Below are 25,104 nucleotides of genomic sequence, written 5' to 3' on the forward strand. Positions count from 1 at the left end.
AATTCTGTTTTCTCCAACATTGGTGTGTCCGGTCCACGGCGTCATCCTTACTTGTGGGAACCAATACCAAAGCTTTAGGACACGGATGAAGGGAGGGAGCAAATCAGGTCACCTAAACGGAAGGCACCACGGCTTGCAAAACCTTTCTCCCAAAAATAGCCTCCGAAGAAGCAAAAGTATCAAATTTGTAAAATTTGGCAAAAGTGTGCAGTGAAGACCAAGTCGCTGCCTTACATATCTGATCAACAGAAGCCTCGTTCTTGAAGGCCCATGTGGAAGCCACAGCCCTAGTGGAGTGAGCTGTGATTCTTTCAGGAGGCTGCCATCCGGCAGTCTCGTAAGCCAATCGGATGATGCTGTTAAGCCAAAAAGAAAGAGAGGTAGAAGTCGCTTTTTGACCTCTCCTTTTACCAGAGTAGACGACAAACAGAGAAGATGTTTGTCTGAAATCTTTTGTAGCTTCTAAATAGAATTTTAGAGCACGGACTACGTCCAAATTGTGTAACAAACGTTCCTTCTTTGAAACTGGATTCGGACACAAAGAAGGTACAACTATCTCCTGGTTAATATTTTTGTTAGAAACAACCTTTGGAAGAAAACCAGGCTTAGTACGCAAAACCACCTTATCTGCATGGAACACCAGATAGGGCGGAGCACACTGCAGAGCAGATAACTCTGAAACTCTTCTAGCAGAAGAAATAGCAACCAAAAACAAAACTTTCCAAGATAACAACTTAATATCTATGGAATGTAGAGGTTCAAACGGAACCCCTTGAAGAACTGAAAGAACTAAATTTAAACTCCAGGGAGGAGTCAAAGGTCTGTAAACAGGCTTGATCCTAACCAGAGCCTGAACAAATGCTTGAACATCTGGCATAGCTGCCAGTCGTTTGTGTAGTAAGACAGATAAAGCAGAAATCTGTCCCTTAGAGAACTCGCAGATAATCCTTTATCCAAACCTTCTTGCAGAAAGGAAAGAATCTTAGGAATTTTAATCTTATTCCAAGGTAATCCCTTGGATTCACACCAGCAGATATATATTTTCCATATCTTATGGTAAATCTTTCTAGTTACCGGTTTTCTGGCCTGAACCAGAGTATCAATCACAGAATCTGAAAACCCACGCTTTGATAGAATCAAGCGTTCAATCTCCAAGCCGTCAGCTGGAGGGAGACCAGATTTGGATGTTCGAATGGACCCTGAACAAGAAGGTCCTGTCTCAAAGGTAGCTTCCATGGTGGAACCGATTACATATTCACCAGGTCTGCATACCAAGTCCTGCGTGGCCACGCAGGGGCTATCAAGATCACCGAGACCCTCTCCTGTTTGATCTTGGCTACCAGCCTGGGAATGAGAGGAAACGGTGGAAACACATAAGCTAGGTTGAAGGTCCAAGGCGCTACTAGTGCATCCACTAGAGTCGCCTTGGGATCCCTGGATCTGGACCCGTAGCAAGGAACTTTGAAGTTCTGACGAGACGCCATCAGATCCATGTCTGGAATGCCCCATAGTTGCGTCAACTGGGCAAAGATCTCCGGGTGGAGTTCCCACTCCCCCGGATGGAATGTCTGGCGACTCAAATAATCCGCTTCCCAGTTTTCCACACCTGGAATGTGGATCGCAGATAGGTGGCAGGAGTGATTCTCCGCCCTTGTTCCCCCCTGATGATTGAGATACGCAACATTCGTCATGTTGTCTGATTGGAATCTTATGAATCTGGCCTTTGCTAGCTGAGGCCAAGCCTTGAGAGCATTGAATATCGCTCTTAGTTCCAGAATGTTTATCGGGAGAAGAGACTCTTCCCGAGACCACAGTCCCTGAGCTTTCAGGGATTCCCAGACCGCGCCCCAGCCCACTAGGCTGGCGTCGGTCGTGACGATGACCCACTCTGGACTGCGGAAGCTCATTCCCTGGGATAGGTGATCCTGGGTTAGCCAGCAACGGAGTGAGTCTCTGGTTTTCTGATCTACTTGAATCACTGGAGACAAGTCTGTATAATCCCCATTCCACTGTTTCAGCATGCACAGTTGTAATGGTCTTAGATGAATTTGCGCAAAAGGAACTATGTCCATTGCCGCAACCATCAACCCTACTACTTCCATGCACTGAGCTATGGAAGGACGTGGAACAGAATGAAGAACTTGACAAGCGCTTAGAAGTTTTGACTTTCTGACATCTGTCAGAAAGATCTTCATTTCTAAGGAATCTATTATTGTTCCCAAGAAGGGAACTCTGGTTGACGGAGACAGAGAACTTTTTTCTATGTTCACTTTCCATCCGTTTGGAGCAGTGGCTAATCCGAATGGGAGGGCCACAAACTGGTAATGTTTGTCCAGAAAGGCGAACCTTAGGAACTGATGATGTTCTTTGTGGATAGGAATATGTAGGTACGCATCCTTTAGATCCACGGTAGTCATAAATTGACCTTCCTGGATAGTGGGTAGAATCGTTCGAATGGTTTCCATTTTGAACGATGGTACCCTGAGAAATTTGTTTAGGATCTTTAAATCCAGAATTGGTCTGAAGGTTCCCTCTTTTTTGGGAACTACGAACAGATTTGAGTAAAATCCCATTCCTTGTTCCGTCATTGGAACGGGGTGTATCACTCCCATCTTTAACAGGTCTTCTACACAATGAAGAACGCCTGTCTCTTTATTTGGTGTGAGGATAAGTGAGACATGTGGAACCTTCCCCTTGGGGGTAGTTCCTTGAATTCCAGAAGATAACCCTGAGAAACTATTTCTAGCGTCCAGGGATCCTGAACATCTCTTGCCCAAGCCTGAGCAAAGAGAGAGAGTCTGCCCCCCACTAGATCCGGTCCCGGATCGGGGGCTACTCCTTCATGCTGTTTTGTTAGCAGCGGCAGGCTACTTGGCCTGCTTACCCTTGTTCCAGCCTTGCATCGGTTTCCAGGCTGGTTTGGACTGTGAGGTATTACCCTCTTGCTTAGAGGATGCAGAATTAGAGCCCGGTCCGTTCCTGAAATTACGAAAGGAACAAAAAATTAGACTTATTCTTGGCCTTGAAAGGCCTATCTTGTGGGAGGGCGTGACCCTTTCCCCCAGTGATGTCTGAGATAATCTCTTTCAATTCTGGTCCAAAGAGAGTTTTACCCTTGAAGGGGATGTTAAGCAATTTTGTCTTGGATGATACATCCGCTGACCAAGACTTTAGCCAAAGCGCTCTGCGCGCCACAATTGCAAACCCTGAATTTTTCGCCGCTAATCTAGCTAATTGCAAAGCAGCATCTAAAATAAAACAGTTAGCCAACTTAAGTGCGTGAACTCTGTCCATAACCTCCTCATATGGAGTCTCTCTACTGAGCGACTTGTCTAGTTCCTCGAACCAGAACCACGCTGCTGTAGTGACAGGAACAATGCACGAAATGGGTTGTAGAAGGTAACCTTGCTGTACAAAAATCTTTTTAAGCAAACCTTCCAATTTTTTTATCCATAGGATCTGTGAAAGCACAACTATCCTCGATAGGAATAGTAGTGCGCTTGTTTAGAGTAGAAACTGCCCCCTCGACCTTAGGGACTGTCTGCCATAAGTCCTTTCTGGGGTCGACCATAGGAAATAATTTCTTAAATATAGGAGGGGGAACAAAAGGTATGCCGGGCTTCTCCCACTCCTTATTCACTATGTCCGCCACCCGCTTGGGTATAGGAAAAGCGTCGGGGTGCACCGGAACCTCTAGGAACTTGTCCATCTTGCATAATTTTTCTGGAATGACCAAGTTGTCACAATCATCCAGAGTAGATAACACCTCCCTAAGCAGTGCGCGGAGATGTTCTAACTTAAATTTAAATGTCACAACATCAGGTTCAGCCTGTTGGGAAATTTTTCCTGAATCTGAAATTTCCCCATCTGACAAAACCTCCCTCATGGCCCCTTCAGATTGGTGTAAGGGTATGACAGAACAATTATCATCAGCGCCCTCCTGCTCTTCAGTGTTTAAAACAGAGCAATCGCGCTTTCTCTGATATGCAGGCATTTTGGATAAAATATTTGCTATGGAGTTATCCATTACAGCCGTCAATTGTTGCATGGTAATAAGCATTGGCGCGCTAGAAGTACTAGGGGCTTCCTGCGTGGGCAAAACTGGCGTAGACACAGAAGGAGATGATGTAGAACCATGTCTACTCCCTTCATCTGAGGAATTATCTTGGGCAATTTCATTATCTGTGGCAGTACTGTCCTTACTTTGTTTGGACGCTATGGCAAAATTATCACACAATTTTGAAGGGGGAGACACATTGGCTTTCATACATATAGAACATAGCTTATCTGAAGGCACAGACATGTTAAACAGGCTTAAACTTGTCAATAAAGCACAAAAAACGTTTTAAAACAAAACCGTTACTGTCTCTTTAAATTTTAAACAGAGCACACTTTATTACTGAATATGTGAAAAAATATGAAGGAATTGTTCAAAATTTACCAAATTTTCACCACAGTGTCTTAAAGCATTAAAATTATTGCACACCAATTTTCAGAGCTTTAACCCTTAAAATAACGAAACCGGAGCCGGTTACAGATTTAACCCCTATACAGTCCCAGCTACAGCCTTTGCTGTGACTTTACCAAGCCCAGAGGGGAATACGATACCAAATGACGCCTTTTAGGAACTTTTCCAACTACTTTCAGGTCCTCACACATGCATCTGCATGTCTTGCTCTCAAAAACAACTGCGCAGTAATGGCGCGAAAATGAGGCTCAGCCTACAACTGGGAAGGCCCTTCCTGACTGGAAAAGGTGCCTAACATAGTGCCTGACGTTAAAAAACGTTCCCCAAGTTTATAAGTGTGAATTATCAGCATAAACATGTATAAAATGTTCAAATAAAGCAATCGATTTAGCCCATAAAAGTGTCTACCAGTTTTATAGCCCATATTAAGCCCTTTATTCTGTTTGAGACTAAGAAAATGGCTTACCGGTCCCCATGAGGGGAAATGACAGCCTTCCAGCATTACACAGTCTTGTTAGAAATATGGCTAGTCATACCTTAAGCAGAAAAGTCTGCTAACTGTTTCCCCCAACTGAAGTTACTTCATCTCAACAGTCCTATGTGGAAACAGCAATCGATTTTAGTTACTGTCTGCTAAAATCATCTTCCTCTTACAAACAGAATTCTTCATCCTTTTCTGTTTCAGAGTAAATAGTACATACCAGCACTATTTTAAAATAACAAACTCTTGATAGTAGACCGGACACACCAATGTTGGAGAAATAGGCCCCTCCTAACATGTACTCACAGTGAGAGGGCCTTAAAAAACTATCCCTAGGCAAAATCTAGTCAGCCATGTGGAAAAACTGGGCCCCAGAATAAAGTTTTATCCCCAATTGTAATAAACGTTTATATACAGCAAGCAAACGTTATATCTATTAAGTAATGAGAGTAAATAACAAAAATATTACCCTTTACAGCAAGTATGATACCAGTCGTTATTAAATCCCTGTAATCAGGCTTACCTTAAATAATCAGGCACTGTCAACATTTTCTAGCTTATCATCTCTCTAGAAAAATTTAAAACTGCACATACCTCAGAGCAGGTAATCCTGCACGCTATTCCCCCAGCTGAAGTTACTCATCTCTTCAGTTATGTGTGAGAACAGCAGTGGATCTTAGTTACAAACCGCTAAGATCATCAAAAACCTCAGGCAGACTCTTATTCAACTTTCTGCCTGAGGCCAAAATAGTACAACGCTGGTACCATTTGAAAATAATAAAACTTTTGATTGAAGATAAACTACATTAATTCACTACATCTCTCTAGCTACTTCCCTTGTCAAGAGCTGCAAGAGAATGACTGGGGGTGGCAGTTAGGGGAGGAGCTATATAGACAGCTCTGCTGTGGGTGATCCTCTTGCAGCTTCCTGTTGGGAAGGAGAATATCCCACAAGTAATGGATGAATCCGTGGACTGGATACACCTTACAAGAGAAAGAAAAGTTTTTGTGTTATCATTCATATTCTCTGAAAAATGGCCAAGAAATCATAAATTCTGCCAGGGTATGTAAACTTATGAGCACAACTGTACGTGCACACTCCCTTGTAACCTGCATACCTCAAACACAGCATGCGTGCACACTCACCTGTAACCTGCATACATCAAACACAGCATACGTGCACACTCGCCTGTAACCTGCATACCTCACACACAGCATATGTGCACACAGAACTTTTATCCGCATACCTCAAACACAGCATGCATGCGCACTCACCTGTAACCTGCATACCTCACACACAGCATGCGTGCATACTCACCTGTAACCTGCATACCTCAAGCACAGCATGCGTGTACACTCACCTGTAACCTGCATACCTCAAACACAGCATGCGTGCACACTCTCCTGTAACCTGCATACCTCAAATACAGCATGCGTGCACACTCGCCTGTAACCTGCATACCTCACACACAGCATGCGTGCACACTCACCTGTAATCTGCATACCTCACACACAGCATGGGTGCACACTCACCTGTAACCTGCATACCTCAAACACCTGTAACCCGCATACCTCAAACACAGTATGCATGCGCACTCACTTGTAAACCGCATACCTTAAACACAACATTCATGCATTCGTACCATTCACCCAAATGGCTGATAAAAAAAAAATTAAAAAATAGGTGTACGCTCACCTGTTAACCTCACACATAATAAACAATCCAAAGCTCCAGCACCTGGGTAAAATTCAATGTGGTGTGCATATATGGACTGGGAACGATATCATGGATATTAATAGAGATCTTGATTAAGGAGATGCCTCCGAAACGTTTAAAGTCTGGCTAAATAAATAATCTCACTAAGTAGTTGGTGGTGCTGGACACAAGATACATGCACACTCAACTGTATATGTGCACACTCACCTGTAACTAGCATCCCTTTAGAGACAACACACGTGCACACTCACCTGTAACCAGCATCCCTTAGACAAAACACACGTGCACACTCACCTGTATCTAGCATCTCTCAGACAAAAACACACGTGCACACTCACCTGAGCTGATACCGTCACTGGATTCCTCATCCGAGGCTCCCATCTGCCGCGTCACACACAGATCTTCTGTTATCTCAACTTTCACTATTTCAATGTTATCTTTGTCTGTACAAATAAAGCACATTCAGTGTTTATATCACATGACCTAGTTTGTATAACTTTACCGTAAAATAGACACACAAAAAAGCAGAAAACACGTCCTTTTACCCGAATTTTCTAACTTTTTTCAAGACTCCAGAAAAATTATGAAATTGCATGACGTTTACTGTCCCTTTAAAGGACCATTATACTTGACATTGCAACAAAGCATCAAATGTTCCATCACTGAAATGATACTTTCTCCCAGGGAGGCTTGAGTTAATACTTTTGGCTAATGTATCTGTAAGGTTTTGATTACCCCTCTCTTACCTCACTTTTTATGTACTCATTTGTTTTATTACGGTGGAATTATCCGTTTTGTATCAACAATTATGCTAGGAAAATTATTCTTTGCAGTAACAATAAGCATGACCGGTAGTTTAGGTGTTAAAGGGGCAGTCTACACCAGAATATTTATTGTTTTAAAAGATAGATAATCCCTTTATTACCCATTCCCCAGTTTTGCATAACCAACACAGTTATATTTATATACTTTTTACCTCTGTGATTACCTTTTATCTAAGCCTCTGCAGACTGCCCCCCTTATCTCAGTTCTTTAGACAGACTTGCAGTTTAGCCAATCAGTGCTGGTTCCCAGGTAACTTCACGTGCATGAGCACAGTGTTATCTATATGAAACACATGAACTAACACCCTCTAGTGGTAAAAAAAACCTGTTAAAATGCATTCTGAAAAGAGGCGGCCTTCAAGGTCTAAGAAATTAGCATATGAACCTCCTAGGTTTAGCTTTCAACTAAGAATACCAAGAGAACAAAGCAAAATTGGTGATAAAAGTAAATTGGAAAATTGTTTAAAGTGACATGCCCTATCTGAATCATGAAAGTTTATTTTGGACTAGACTGTCCCTTTAATATTAGTTTGTGTGTGTGTGTGTGTATATATATATATATATATATATATATATATATATATATATATAAAATATATATATATAATAAGATAAAGATTAAAGGGACAATCTACACTAGTCATCTTAAAGTCATACCTTAGATTAAGCTGCAAATAGCCTCCTGCACACCTTTCTATATCATGCAGCAGGAACAGTAAAAAAGTTATTTTAAAATGAATATTGTTTCTCTTTACTTTTAAATGGCTGCCAAGCTCCGCCCACTGATAACATCATGATCTGGGCTACATCTGTGCACTCTGCTAAATAGCATTTATGTGGACTCCTTGCTCAGTGTGCTTAGAGGAATATGGCTACACCTGAATTAAGGCCGAAACGATCGTCTGGGGTTGCCGTGTTCCTTGTACAGAGAGGAATTGCCTGGTATTTTTGCGCTGGACCGACCGTAATAAGCGGGATCAGACTGATATACTACAGGAAAGTTCTACTCTGTGAAAACCATTACTGCTCTAAAAAGAAGCCATAGAACAGGCTAACAATGGTATTGAGCTGGTTGTTTGTTCCTGTGAGTGCACTTTTCTCTATGCGAATAGCATTGACAGTCTGTTGAATCCAACTAGTGAGCCTTTTGTGATTGGACGCCATATGCAGCCTAGATCGTGATGTCATCATTGGGCGGAGTGTGGCATCCATTTCATAGTGTCCAGAAGTAATATAAATTTTAAAATAACTTTTTTACCGTTTCTGCTGCATGATTTAGAAACCATGCAGTAGGCTATTTGCATCTTAATCTAAGGTAAAGTGAATGTAAACTTTAATGAATTAAAAGCCAGTATCAAATAATAATAATCTTAAAAACAGGGGCACTTTAATTCATTAAAGTTTACAAAGATGCTTATTTTTAAAAACACTTACCTTTGCGTTATGGTAAACATTACGCCAATTCTCTGCCCGGAGCTCTTGCTTTCTTTAGCAGATTAATGATGAATCAGGCTTCCTCCAATTGTTTTGTGCCCTATGAGCTGGACGCAAAAGGGGCCCACAACGATTGGAGGAAGCCAAACTCATCATCGTTCTGCTAAAGAAAGCAGGAGCTGCTGGAGGAGGATCAGCGTTATTTTTACGATAAGTCAAAGGTAAGTATTTAAAAAAATAAGCATCTTCGTAAACTTTAATGAATTAAAGTGCTCCTGTTTTTAAGATTATTATTTAATACTGGCCTTTAATTCATTAAAATTTACATTCACTTTAAGATGACTAAGATGTAGACTGTTCCTTTAAAAGGGAATATATGTCTGTTTATTTAAATACCTGTTAAATACATTCAACTAGATTACGAGTTTTGCGGTACGGCTTTTAATGCTGAAAAATTGGCCATTACGCTGGAATGGCCAGGAACACATATTACGAGTCGCGGCGGTACAGCTATAACGCAAGCATTGTAGTCTGTAACGCAACGTCCATTCCGCACTCAGAAAAATGAGGTTTGAGAGTGGGATTTTCCATAGCGCTGTATTACAGGTTGTGCGGTCCGGCTAAAATGCTTGCATTACAACCTATACCGACACGATCCATACCGACCTTCTGAGACCAGTAGTTATGGATTTTGCAAAACAAAAATATTTCACAAAACTCATAACTAAACTGTTACAAAGTACACTAACACTGATAAACTACCTATTAACCCCTAAACCGCCACTCTCCCGCATCGCAAACACTATATTAAACCTATTAACCCTTAATCTGTTGCCCACACACATCACAACTATTAAATAAAGTTATTAACCCCTAATCTGCCACCCACACTATTTAAATATATTAACCCGTAAACCACTAAATAAACCTACAAATTTATAAAAAAAAATCTAAATTACAAAAAATAATAAACACTAAAATTATGAAAAATAAAAAACACTAAGATAACAAAAAATAATAAACAAAATAAAATAAAAACAATTACACCTAATCTAATAGCCCTATAAAAATAAAAAAGCCCCCCAAAATAAAAACACCCCCTAACCTACAATAAATAGCTAATAGGATTTCAGTAGCACTCATCATATTGGCTGTTTTAAACAGCCAATAGGTTAACAGAAGCTTTCATCCTATTGGCTGATTTGAATTTGAAGAATCAAATCTGTCAATAAGAATGCAAGGTATGCCATTTTGAAACGGCTACCTTGTATTCAACTTCAGTGTACGGCGGCGTATGAAGACGACGCTCTGCGTCCAGGATAGATCAGCGCCAATATAAATGCCCCTTTAGGGGCAATGGGTATGTCAGACGATCTGTGAATTTTATTAAATAATATATATATATATATATACACATATTATTATTTAATATATATAGATGGTTGTATACATCAAATAATTCATTTAATTGCTAAAACTCCAAAATGTCACTGTGTGTAATTTAGCTCCACTTCTTTTTATTACACAGGATGAATCATAAAGGTCACTTCAAAAGAAACATTTTCTTGCTAAGGTGTGAAGCTGAAATCCCTATCAGATTGCGACTAAACCTTTCTTCTGGCCCTAAAACAGTGTTTTTCAACCAGTGTGCCGTGGCACACTAGTGTGCCGTGAGAGATCCTCAGGTGTGTCGCGGCAGACTGGCAACAGTGTGACATTTTTAAAATTTTGCTTGTTTTTTACTCCCAGTGCAGGGGTGTCCCTCTTTCAAATTTTGAAATATTGGGAGGTATGGGACAGGCATAATTTACAACCATGACATATTGACATTCATTCACAGACAATCATTATGATTGTTTGTGAATGAATGTCAATATGTCACGTATAGTTTGTAGGAGGCATGGCATCACAGCACAATACATACAGTATGTGTGTGTGTGTATATATATATATATATATATATATATATATATATATATATATATATATATATATATATATATATATACACACACTGTATTAGGCTACAATGAGTGATTTTTTTAAAATTTTGGAATGGTGGTGTGCCACAGGATTTTTTAATGTAAAAAAGTGTGCCACGGCAAAAAAAAAGGTTAAAAATCCCTGCCCTAAAACATTTGGTCAAGCAGTCATTGCAAAGAAAACTTTAAAAAAAAAAAGAGATGGCCATCTACAATTTGTATACTGTAAATCTTTGATCAAACATAAAGATACGCTTCTCCTAATTAAGATAACATTTAAGTTACTTCAAAGAGGGAACATCTAATTCATTACCTAGATCATAGGAATCCCTGGAGTGACAGAGAGACAGAATGTCTAAGATTTTTCACTTGAAGCTTAATGAAATTCGTAAAAACCAGAGTTTAGCTGAAGAAATGACTATGTGTCAGCTATGTGCTAATTGCCCCTGCTAAGACTAAATACACATAGAACATCCAACTTTCCAGACATGGACATTAGATTTTAAATAGCAGAATGTATACTTAAAAAGTCATAACTGATTTGTCTATAATTTTCAAAAATACTCAGGTAACACCTATATGTATTCATCTGGGACATATTATATTAAATGAATAATTGCTGTATTGAATAATAACTACATTGATATATATATACAAATACTGACCCATTGAATTAAAGATAAACACATTTTTCTCTGTTTTCCAGAAATCTAGTGAAGATTATAGGAGCAACTGATGTGGAGATGGGATCTCTAAATAAATATCTATATAATAGATGTATAAATGCTAGAATAATTTCAAAATAAAATCTGTACTTTGTTTTTCAGACAAGAAGTCCCATGAATAGTAGCCATAAACAGACATATATGTATATTTTCTATTTTAACATAGAAATTGATAAAGTAATGATATTTGGTATCAAATTGTACATTTTCTGTTATGCTAAATGAAATGTGTTTAAATTGTATTAATGCAAAATAATCACTTTATAAGAATATATTACATTGTTAGCAGTGTTGGGAATAGATGCTACATTCCTGGTTGTCTGCTGCCCCCTAGGGGATTGAAACTGGTGTTACAACCAAATTAATTATCTATTAGAACACATGTAAATCCACATAGCCAATCAAATATCTAAGGGCGGACCAGGGACAGCTCCGAGGGCGAATCACAGATCAGTTTCCAAAGGGCCTCCCATATTCTCACCAATGATTAAGACAATATAAGGTGTATGCAAGATGAGAGAGGAGGCTGACTTTGCTGGAGGACTGGTAACTGAAAAATTGCCTGCGTTGAAATACAGTTACTATAAGCAAGATTGGGCTACCTTTTTCTTATCCATTGCAAATACACTTATTTTCATATGAGGTGGAACAAATTTTAAAGCTGAACTATCGATTTCGAAATTTTGGGTAAAGTATAAAAGGTTGCTAAATATAAGTAGCATTCAAATCAAAGGTATTTAGTAATTATAATCAAATAGCAGGTCTAAAAGGACAAATTGTATAACCTTGTGTTTCATAGTCCTGTACAGTTTTAAGCTTATCTTTTGTATGCTAAGTAATTTATCTTTGCAAATATATAAATATATTTTAGAATTTGTCTTAACTGTAGGTAAATAAAAACTTATTTCAACATAGATAAATTGGCATTTAAACTGACTGTTTACATTAAGAATATATATAACTCCTGGTGTTTTTAATTAGAGTGTATATTGTTCTATTGTTTAATTAAGCACTGTTAAAGTATAATTCTGAATGTTAGAGGCTTACATCTTGCTATCTTATTGTGATATTTTAATGAAACTCAATTGTGAATAAGGCTAGTTCTAAAGGTACATTTTATGATCTTTGTATAGCATATTATAATAATTTAAACGTGTATAATTTGATTCAGATTTGGTTTTCTACAAATATATTTCTGTGTGTCTATAAATATTAACTAATAAAAAGAATTCAGGAATGTACATGAATTTTATTGTCTTGGTATATGCATTTTATTGGGGGTTTATTTTAAAGAATAATTATTAAATATATTGTATTATAACCCGGCCATATACTGACAGGTAGCTTAAGTTTTTTTTAGAGTTAGTTTTATTATTTTGGGGGGTTGTTTGGGTGGGGGGGGTTACCGTTTAGGGGGACTTTGTATTTTTTGTCAGGTAAAAGAGCTGTTTAACTTTTAATGGCTATTGGTAATTTATTGTAGGTTAGGGGGTGTTTTATTTTCGGGGGGCTTTTTTATTTTTATAGGGCTATTAGATTAGGTGTAATTGTTTTTATTTTTTTAAATTTCATTTATTATTTTTTGTAATCTTAGAGTTTTTTTATTTCTTTCATGTAATTGGCAAGAGTCCATGAGCTAGTGACATATGGGATATACAATCCTACCAGGAGGGGCAAAGTTTCCCAAACCTCAAAATGCCTATAAATACACCCATCACCACACCCACAATTCAGATTTACAAACTTTGCCTCCTATGGAGGTGGTGAAGTAAGTTTTTGCTAAGATTTCTACGTTGATATGCGCTTCTCAGCATTGTTGAAGCCCGATTCCTCTCAGAGTACAGCGAATGTCAGAGGGACGTGAAGGGAGTATCACCTATTGAATACGATGATTTCTCTAACGGGGGTCTTTTTCATGGGTTCTCTGTTATCGGTCGTAGAGATTCATCTCCTACCTCCCTTTTCAGATTGACGATATACTCTCATATACCATTACCTCTACTAATAACTGTTTTAGTACTGGTTTGGCTATCTGCTATATGTGGATGGGTGTCTTTTGGTAAGTATGTTTTCATTACTTAAGACACTCTCAGCTATGGTTTGGCACTTTATGCAATTTATATAAAGTTCTAAATATATGTATTGTACTTATATTTGCCATGAGTCAGGTTCATGTATTTCCTTCTACAGACTGTCAGTTTCATATTTGGGAATATAAACACTTTAATAAATTTATTTCTTACCTGGGGTTTAGTCTTTTTTCAATTTGACTACTTTTTGCAATTGCGGGTGTTAGGCCCGCGGGTGCGTCAAATGTTAGACTTTATTGCGTAATTTTTGGCGCAAACTTTTTTGGCGCGGAAAAATACGTTTTTGACGCAACTTCGTCATTTCGGGCGTCATACGTGACGCCGAGACCTTTCACACGGCGGTGTCATTAGTGATGCAAGTGTGTCATTTCCGGTCATTTTTGGCGCCAAAAAAGTTTACGTTACGTTGTGCGTCATACTTGGCGCCAAATTTTTTTCATTATTTCAATACCCCATTGTTGTTTGCCTCCTGCTTTCTTTTCTATCAAGAGGCCTATGCTTTTGCATTTTTTCCCATTCCTGAAACTGTCATTTAAGGAAATAGATCATTTTGCTTTATATGTTGTTTTTTCTCTTACATTGAGCAAGATGTCCCAATCTGATCCTGCCTCTGAAGTTTCTGCTGGAACATTGCTGCCTGACATCGGTTCTACCAAAGCTAAGTGCATTTGTTGTAAAATTGTAGAAATTATTCCACCGAATGTCATTTGTAATAGTTGTCATGATAAACTTTTACATGCAGATAGTGTTTCTATCAGTAATAGTACATTGCCAGTTGCAGTTCCTTCAACTTCTAATGTGCATGATATACCTGTAAATTTTAAAGAATTCGTTTCTGATTCTATTATGAAGGCTTTGTCTGCATTTCCACCTTCTAATAAACCTAAAAGGTCTTTTAAAACTTCTCATTTAGCTGATGAAATTTCAAATGACCAACAACATAATAATTCATCCTCTTCTGATGAGGATCTATCTGAAACAGAAGATCCTTCCTCAGATATTGACACTGACAAATCTACTTATTTATTTAAAATAGAGTATATGCGTTCTCTATTAAAAGAAGTGTTAATTACTTTGGATATTGAGGTAAGCAGTCCTATTGACGTTCAGTCTAATAAACGTTTAAATGCTGTTTTTAAACCTCCTGTGGTTTCTCCAGGGGTTTTTCCCATTCCTAAGGCTATTTCTGATATGATTTCTAGGGAATGGAATAAGCCAGGTACTTCCTTTATTCCTTCAAGGTTTAAGAGATTGTATCCTTTACCAGCAAAATCTATAGAGTTTTGGGAAAAGATCCCCAAAGTTGATGGGGCTATTTCTACTCTTGCTAAACGTACCACCATTCCTATGGAAGATAGCACTTCCTTTAAGGATCCTTTAGATAGGAAGCTTGAATCTTATCAAAGGAAGGCCTATTTATATTCAGGTAATCTTCTCAGACCTGCTATTTCTTTAGGTCATGTTGCAGCTGCATCAACTTTCTGGTTGGAAAATTTAGCGCAACATGAATTGGATTTTGTCATATCTAGCATTGTTCGCTTACTACAACATGCTAATCATTTCAGTTGGATTCTATTATTTCAACTATCACTGGAGGAAAAGGAGTTTTTTTGCCTCAGGATAAAAAACCTAAGGGTAAATCTAAGGCTTCTAACTGTTTTCGTTCCTTTCGTCAGAATAAGGAACAAAAGCTCAATCCTCCTCCCAAGGAATCTGCTTCCAGTTGGAAGCCTTCCTCAAATTGGAATAAATCCAAGCCATTTAGGAAACCAAAGTCTGCCCCTAAGTCCGCATGAAGGTGCGGCCCTCATTCCAGCTCAGCTGGTAGGGGGCAGATTAAGGTTTTTCAAGGATTTTTGGATACAATCTGTCCACAATCATTGGATTCAGAGCATTGTCTCTCAAGGGTATCGAATAGGATTCAAAGTAAGACCTCCTGTGAGAAGATTTTTTCTCTCACGCATCCCTGTAAATCCAGTAAAAGCTCAGGCTTTTCTGAAGTGTGTTTCAGACCTGGAGTCTTCAGGGGTAATCATGCCAGTTCCTCCACATGAACAAGGTTTGGGGTTTTATTCAAACCTATTCATTGTACCAAAGAAAGAAAATTTGTTCAGACCAGTTCTGGATCTGAACATTTTGAATCGTTATGTAAGAGTACCAACTTTCAAGATGGTAACTATAAGGACTATTCTGCCTTTTGTTCAGCAAGGACATTTTATGTCCACAATAGACTTGCAGGATGCATACCTTCATATTCTGATTCATCCAGAACACTATCAGTTTCTGAGATTCTCTTTTCTAGACAAGCATTACCAATTTGTTGCTCTTCCATTTGGCCTAGCAACAGCTCCAAGAATCTTTTCAAAGGTTCTGGGTGCTCTACTATCTGTAATCAGAGAACAGGGTATTGCGGTGTTTCCTTATTTGGACGATATTTTGGTACTAGCTCAGTCTTTACATTCTGCAGAATCTCACACGAGAAACATGGTTGGAGGATCAATTTACCAAAAAGTTTCTTGATTCCTCAGACAAGGGTCACCTTTTTAGGCTTCCAGATAGAGACAGAGTCATGGACACTGAATCTAACAGACAAGAGACGTTTAAAATTGGTCGCAGCATGCCGGCTCCTTCAGTCACAGTCATTCCCTTCAGTGGCTATGTGCATGGAAGTTTTAGGTCTCATGACTGCAGCATCGTATGCAATCCCCTTTGCTCGTTTTCACATGAGACCTCTACAGCTTTGTATGCTGAATCAATGGTGCAGGGATTATACAAAGATATCACAATTAATATCCTTGAATCCCAATGTACGACACTCTCTGACATGGTGGATAGATCACCATCGTTTGGTTCAAGGGGCTTCTTTTGTTCGCCCAACCTGGACTGTGATCACAACAGATGCGAGTCTTTCAGGTTGGGGAGCTGTTTGGGGATCTCTGACAGCACAAGGGGTTTGGAAATCTCAAGAGGCGAGATTACCAATAAATATATTAGAACTCCGTGCAATTCTCAGGGCTCTTCAGTTCTGGCCTCTGCTAAAGAGAGAACCGTTCATTTGTTTTCAGACAGACAATATCACAACTGTGGCTTATGTCAATCATCAGGGTGGGACTCACAGTCCCCAAGCTATGAAAGAAGTATCTCGTATACTTGCCTGGGCGGAATCCAGCTCCTGTCTAATCTCTGCGGTGCATATCCCAGGTGTAGACAATTGGGAGGCGGATTATCTCAGCCGCCAGACTTTACATCCAGGGGAGTGGTCTCTCCATCCAGATGTGTTTTCTCAGATTGTTCAGATGTGGGGGCTTCCAGAGATAGATCTCATGGCCTCTCATCTAAACAAGAAACTTCCCAGATACCTGTCCAGGTCCAGGGATGTTCAGGCGGAAGCAGTGGATGCACTGACACTTCCTTGGTGTTATCAACCTGCTTACATCTTACCGCCTCTAGTTCTCCTTCCAAGAGTGATCTCCAAAATCATCATGGAACAGTCTTTTGTGTTGCTGGTGGCTCCAGCATGGCCAAACAGGTTTTGGTATGCGGATCTGGTTCGGATGTCCAGTTGCCCGCCTTGGCCACTTCCGTTACGGCCGGACCTACTATCTCAAGGTCTGTTTTTCCATCAGGATCTCAAATCATTAAATTTGAAGGTATGGAAATTGAACGCTTAGTTCTAAGTCATAGAGGTTTCTCTGACTCAGTGATTAATACTATGTAAATCTGTCTCTAGAAAGATTTATTATAGAGTTTGGAAGACATACATTTCATGGTGTTCTTCTCATAAATTCTCCTGGCATTCTTTGAGAATTCCTAGAATTTTACAGTTCCTTCAGGATGGTTTGGATAAGGGTTTGTCTGCAAGTTCCTTGAAAGGACAAATCTCCGCTCTGTTTTATTTCACAGAAAGATTGCTATACTTCCTGATATTCACTGTTTTGTACAGGCTTTAGTTCGTATTAAGCCTGTCATTAAATCAATTTCTCCTCCTTGGAGTCTTAATTTGGTTCTGAAGGCGTTACAGGCTCCTCCATTTGAGCCTATGCATTCTTTGGACATTAAACTACTTTCCTGGAAAGTGTTGTTCCTTTTGGCTATCTCTTCTGCTAGAAGAGTTTCTGAGCTATCTGCTCTTTCTTGTGAGTCTCCTTTTCTGATTTTTCATCAGGATACGGCAGTTTTGCGGACTTCTTTTCAATTTTTACCTAAGGTTGTGAATTCTAACAACATTAGTAGAGAAATTGTTGTGCCTTCCTTATGTCCTAATCCTAAGAATTCTTTGGAAAGATCCTTACATTCTTTGGATGTGGTAAGAGCTTTGAAATATTATGTGGAAGCTACTAAAGATTTCAGGAAGACTTCCAGTCTATTTGTTTTATTTTCTGGTCCTAGGAAAGGTCAGAAGGCTTCTGTTATTTCCTTGGCTTCTTGGTTGAAATTTTTGATTCATCAAGCTTATTTGGAGTCGGGTCAGGCCCCGCCTCAGAGAATTACAGCTCATTCTACTAGATCAGTCTCCACTTCGTGGGCTTTTAAGAATGAAGCTTCAGTTGATCAGATTTGCAAAGCGGCGACTTGGTCTTCTTTGCATACATTTACTAAATTCTACCGTTTTGATGTATTTGCTTCTTCGGAAGCAGTTTTTGGTAGAAAAGTTCTTCAGGCAGCTGTTTCAGTTTGATTCTTCTGCTTTTTGATTTAAGTTTTTTTCTTTCAAAAATGAAAATAAACTTATTTTTTGGGTTGTGGATTAATTTTTTCAGCGAAATATGGCTGTTTTTATTTTTATTCCCTCCCTCTCTAGTGACTCTTGAGTGGAAGACTCCACATCTTGGGTATTGATATCCCATATGTCACTAGCTCATGGACTCTTGCCAATTACATGAAAGAAAACAGAATTTATGTAAGAACTTACCTGATAAATTCATTTCTTTCATATTGGCAAGAGTCCATGAGGCCCACCCTTTTATGGTGGTTATGATTTTTTGTATAAAGCACAATTATTTCCAAATTTCCTTTGTTGATGCTTTCTACTCCTTTCTTTATCACCCCACTGCTTGGCTATTCGTTAAACTGAATTGTGGGTGTGGTGAGGGGTGTATTTATAGCCTCAGGAATGGGAAAAACCCCTGGAAAAACCACAGGAGGTTTAAAAACAGCATTTAAAAGTTTATTAGACTGAACGTCAATAGGACTGGTTACCTCAATATCCAAAGTAATTAACACTTCTTTTAATAAAGAACGCATATACTCTATTTTAAATAAGTAGATTTGTCAGTGTCAATATCTGAGGAAGGATCTTCTGTTTCAGATAGATCCTCATCAGAAGAGGATGAATTATTATGTTGTTGGTCATTTGAAATTTCATCAGCTAAATGAGAAGTTTTAAAAGACCTTTTACGTTTATTAGAAGGTGGAAATGCAGACAAAGCCTTCATAATAGAATCAGAAACGAATTCTTTAAAATTTACAGGTATATCATGCACATTAGAAGTTGAAGGAACTGCAACTGGCAATGTACTATTACTGATAGAAACACTATCTGCATGTAAAAGTTTATCATGACAACTATTACAAATGACATTCGGTGGAATAATTTCTACAATTTTACAACAAATGCACTTAGCTTTGGTAGAACCGATGTCAGGCAGCAATGTTCCAGCAGAAACTTCAGAGGCAGGATCAGATTGGGACATCTTGCTCAATGTAAGAGAAAAAACAACATATAAAGCAAAATGATCTATTTCCTTAAATGAAGTTTCAGGAATGGGAAAAAATGCAAAAGCATAGGCCTCTTGATAGAAAAGAAAGCAGGAGGCAAACAACAATGGGGTATTGAAATAATGAAAAAAAATTTGGCGCCAAGTATGACGCACAACGTAACGTAAACTTTTTTGGCGCCAAAAATGACACACTTGCGTCACTAATGACACCGCCGTGTGAAAGGTCTCGGCGTCACGTACGACGCCGGAAATGACGAAGTTGCATCAAAAACGTATTTTTCCGCGCCAAAAAAGTTTGCGCCAAAAATTACGCAATAAAGTCTAATATTTGACGCACCAGGGGGCCTAACACCCGCAATTGCAAAAAGTAGTCAAATTGAAAAAAAGGCTAAACCCCAGGTAAGAAATAAATTTCTTAAAGTGTTTATATTCCCAAATATGAAACTGACAGTCTGTAGAAGGAAATACATGAACCTGACTCATGGCAAATATAAGTACAATACATATATTTAGAACTTTATATAAATTGCATAAAGTGCCAAACCATAGCTGAGAGTGTCTTAAGTAATGAAAACATACTTACCAAAAGACACCCATCCACATATAGCAGATAGCCAAACCAGTACTAAAACAGTTATTAGTAGAGGTAATGGTATATGAGAGTATATCGTCAATCTGAAAAGGGAGGTAGGAGATGAATCTCTACGACCGATAACAGAGAACCCATGAAAAAGACCCCCGTTAGAGAAATCATCGTATTCAATAGGTGATACTCCCTTCACGTCCCTCTGACATTCGCTGTACTCTGAGAGGAATCGGGCGTCAACAATGCTGAGAAGCGCATATCAACGTAGAAATCTTAGCACAAACTTACTTCACCACCTCCATAGGAGGCAAAGTTTGTAAAACTGAATTGTGGGTGTGGTGAGGGGTGTATTTATAGGCATTTTGAGGTTTGGGAAACTTTGCCCCTCCTGGTAGGATTGTATATCCCATATGTCACTAGCTCATGGACTCTTGCCAATATGAAAGAAATGAATTTATCAGGTAAGTTCTTACATAAATTATGTTTTTTCGTTATTTAGTGTTTATTATTTTTTGTAATTTTAAATTTTTTTTTATTTTTTTTTGTAGTGTTAGGTTTTTTAAATTTGACATTTATATTTTTAATTGGTAGTTTTTTTAATTTTATTAGAATAGTTATGTTAGGTTAATTTATAGTTTAAACTTAGTTTTTTTTTTATTTCACAGGTAAGTTTTTTTATTTATTTTAAGATAGTTATATTGTAAATATACTTTAAAGTTAGGGGGTGTTAGGTTTAGGGGTTAATAGTTTAATTTAGTTGTAACGGTATAGCCCTGATATTGAGGGTTAATACCAGATGAAAGATGCCTTTAATGCGGGAATAGCAACACACAAACCCAGTTAATACACCAAACAGGGAAAATACACAAAATCCTTCTCTCCTGGAACAGGCAAAAGAATAATTCAAAGTAGCACTTCCCCCCAAACACGAGACCAAGCTCCGTCTTGAGGGTAAAACAGAAACAGCCAGAGCTGTGGGTTCATTGTTCTTATATACACATTCTTACACATTAGTACGACCCCCAGGGTTTTGTAAAACAACCAATAAACACATACAATACTCTCAGACACTCCCACACAAAATCCTCCCCTCTGCCCGTGATACAATTACCTTACACAATGGGTTACAAAATCCTCCCCTCTGCCCGTAATACAATTACCTTACACAATGGGTTACAAAATCCTCCCCTCTGCCTGTGATACAATTACCTTACACAATGGGTTACAAAATCCTCCCCTCTGCCTGTGATACAATTACCTTACACAATGGGTTACAAAATCCTCCCCTCTGCCTGTGATACAATTACCTTACACAATGGGTTACAAAATCCTCCCCTCTGCCTGTGATACAATTACCTTACACAATGGGTTACAAAATCCTCCCCTCTGCCTGTGATACAATTACCTTACACAATGGGTTACAAAATCCTCCCCTCTGCCTGTGATACAATTACCTTACACAATAGGTTAATGTAATTATCACAGGCAGAGAAATACAGTTTCCTTTGTGACCAAATGAAGCATGGCTTTTCTGCCCAAAACCAGTTCCACAGAGTCTTCTATCCTGGAGAGGCAAAACTCCATTGAACACATGGTAGCAAAAGACAATAATATACATAAAAATATATAACTGTGCAGCTATTGCATAAAACAGGTACATTCAACATATCCCAAGATAGCCTAGATCTGAGCGCACATTATTACTGAATAGCGCTCAGGTCACACACATACAGTTCAATTGCCATGGAGCCAAAGTCTTTCACATAGTCTTTCGTTATACGAATGGGCTCGATGGCATAGCTATCTGGGGTATTACTGTTCAAATAGGGGAAGCACCGAACGACCCGGCCTTCGTTTCCCTGCAGGGGAAAATCAAGCGTTTCAACATGGGGCCATAGTCTAAAGGCAGCAGACGGGCAACCAGGCTCCTCCAATGCACAGTGGCGAGATTGGAAAAGGGGAGAGATGTGACAAGACCAAACAGACTAACAGGGTATCTGACCTCCTGCCGGTCAGTGCCCTGGTTAGTCCAGCAACCCACCCACAAAACACAATCAGCAGTACAGCCCACCCACAATAAATGGTCCCTACACCTGGGTAGAGGAGAAACTTGTCCATGTCCAGGTGCCTCACCACGGCTGTGTGGGGGACTGGTACGCTGAATTGGTGGGTTGCGAGGTGGGCAGAGACCAGCTGTACTCTGCCCTGGTGCCAGCACTACCACGGAAGTAGCCTGGTGGGAGCCTGGTTGCTGGAGGGGGAGACCGACTGTCTCCCCTTTGGATACATAGCTGTGCTGCTGGAGGGGAAGACCGATCAACAAAGCACCATGCTGCTGTGGGGGGAGACCGACTGTCTCCCCGTTGTCTAAACAGCCCTGTTGCTGGGGGACAGGACCGACTGTCCCTACACCCTGTGCTGTAAGTGCAGAGACCACGGTCCCATCTGCACAGTTGTGGGGCTTACTGTCTCCCCCTGGTGCATTAAGCTGCCGCTGGGGAGAGGGGGTAACAAGCTCCTCTCCCATACATACTTCCAACCACTGGGGAATGGAGACTGGGCTCCCAATTCCCTGCATATCACTCTGCTGATGGGGGACAGGACCAACTGTCTCTGCCCCCTGTAACTCAGCCTGCTTACTAGGGAATGGAGACTGGGCTTCCAATTCCCTGCAGGACCGGTGGAGAGACCTCTGTCCCATCTCCACCGGCCACCTGGGGTCCTTCCCAATAACTCTCCACAATATCTTCCCAGCTGAATGGGTCTGGACTTGGGTCTGTCACCTTGCTGTCCTGCTGAGCCATCCCAATGGAGTGGAAGAGATCTCGGTAGTCCTGCTGCAGTTCCCACTCCAGTGCTGCTAAGTGAGCCAGGTCTGGCTCTACCTCATGGGGGTCAGCCCAGTCATGCCTAGCCTCCCTCTCGTAGAAAATGTCCTGAAGTCTGGTCTGCGCAGGGCTCCCGAAGTCAGGCTCTGCAAAGGATTCCCATAACAAGCCAGGACCATCAAACTCCTCTCCCTCTGGTTTGTCATGCTCGGCTGTCCAGGGTATATACTGTGACATATACCACCAGAGAGCCTGGTAGGCATCCTCCAACCATAGCTCCTGCCATACCCGGTGCTCTAGTTCCTTCACCCATTGCTCCAGGGGCTGCTCTCCCAGGAAGGGCATCCGCAGGGCCACTTGCTTCTGCAAACGCTGCTCTTCACTGGGGAGACTCTCACCCCGCTGGTATTGTACATTATCCAGGGCCTGGTACCAGATGCCTTTCCTTAATGCATCCCACCCATTCAGGTCCTCCTCCTCGTATAACACTGCTGGTTCCATTCTGTTGCTTTTAGGGTCGCTGTACTGGGACATGCGTTGCCCCCAACTTGTAAATCCCCGGATGTGTAGTTGTTCTTCTGGGCGATGAGGACAATCCTGTTGCTTGCCACCAATTGTGACGGACTGCCTGGTACCCCAAATGAGTACCTCCGTCAGAACTCTTCCCTTGTCCTGGACTTCCCTTTATTCAGAGCAATAGCTCCTGTTATCTCCCTTTGTCCACAGTCTAAAATTATGTAGGGGAACAGAACTGAGACACCACTTCCAGAGTCACAGAGCTTCAGATTACATAGTGAATTGGTTAAACAGCAAAGCAAACATAGGAACAATACATCAAACCTCTAACAATCTGATGTTGGGCAGTCTAGTTAACATAATCACAGAGGGACACAATCAGTTTACAGAACAGCCCTTATTATTAACTATGAAGTCCTTTATGCCCCCTTGGTTTATAGTCACAGTTGCTCCCACAAGGGGCACTCACACCCTGTACCCATCCTGTATTTATGGATACAGGGTGACATGGACATAAGACAGAGTTATGAAAGTACATGGGGTGTCCAGCATATAAAATTCCACATTTCCATGCAGTCTCTGGGTATCCTTAAGCCCATGTACCTCCAGCCCAAAGAATGTTCCATAACAGGCCCTCAGATCTTAATGACTCACGTCACATTAGTGTTTTGCGATGTGGGGGGGCCGCGGTTTAGGGGTTAATAGGTTTAAGTGTCTGTGATATAGGGGAGTGGCGGAATAGGGGTTAATAATTATATTTAGTGTTGGCGATGTCTGGGAGGTGCGGAATAGGGGTTAATAACTTCAATGTACGGCGGTGACCGTATGAAGAGGACGCTCCATGCAGGATGTCATCGCTGGTACAGGAAAGCTCAGCGCCGCCAGGATGAAAATAGAAGACGCCCCTGCGATGGATGAAGATGTCGCCGCCTGGATGAAGACTTCTCGCCGCCTGGATTGAGATGGATGTCCGGACTTCGGGAACCGTGAGTAGATAGGTATTTTTTGGGGTGTTTTTTTTTTTCAGATTAGGGTTTTGGGCAAAGTGTAAAAGAGCTGAAAGCCCTTTTAAAGGGTAGTGAAAAAGAGCTGAATGCCCTTTTAAAGGGCAATGCCCATACAAATGCACCTTTAGGGGCAATGGGTAGCAATGTTGGGGGGACTTTGTATTTTTTGTCAGGTAAAAGAGCTGTTTAACTTACAAAAGGCCCTTTTAATGGCTATTGGTAGTTTATTGTAGGTTAGGGGGTGTTTTTATTTTGGCGGAGAGCAGGGAATTTGAATTTCAAATTATACTAAAAAGATAAGTTATAACGCAACTTCATTAAAAATTATGAATTTAACTCCAGCTAAAATATCACTTACATTCTGGATCGGATTTTGTAAAGGGGACAGTTTACCATCACTTTAAACACATATGTGCAAATATAGTTTGTGCTATATCTGAATACTAGTTTGTGATTGGTTAGCAGGGGGTTCTTTTGTTCCCGGGAACAGGGAAATCCCTGTAAAGACAAAAAATAAAACAATATACTCATTGACAAATTAAAGCTGATGTTTTCACTGCAAAATTATTCTCAGATATGAAGGTACATGGTTATGCAGCTTACAGTTTGTGTTTAAAGGGACGCTCAAGTAAAATAAACTTTTATGATTCAGATAGAGCAGCAGTTCCATTAACAAATTTTGCACAGTCTTTTTATATTCACACTTTCTGGGGAACAAGATCCTAC

General features: G+C 40.1%; 1 protein-coding gene across 2 annotated transcripts in view; it reads right to left on the minus strand.

Moving 5' to 3' along the window:
* Positions 1-25,104, minus strand: part of LOC128666780 (oocyte zinc finger protein XlCOF22-like) — a 130,376-nt gene that overhangs the window by 89,512 nt on the left and 15,760 nt on the right. For both annotated transcript variants that reach the window (XM_053721573.1, XM_053721572.1), the window contains exon 3: positions 7,005-7,109. In XM_053721573.1, coding sequence (XP_053577548.1) covers positions 7,005-7,109 — 105 coding nt within the window. The remainder of the gene's footprint in view (positions 1-7,004; positions 7,110-25,104) is intronic.

The sequence above is a fragment of the Bombina bombina genome, chromosome 7 (assembly GCF_027579735.1).
Source record: "Bombina bombina isolate aBomBom1 chromosome 7, aBomBom1.pri, whole genome shotgun sequence".
Classification (NCBI taxonomy): domain Eukaryota; kingdom Metazoa; phylum Chordata; class Amphibia; order Anura; family Bombinatoridae; genus Bombina; species Bombina bombina.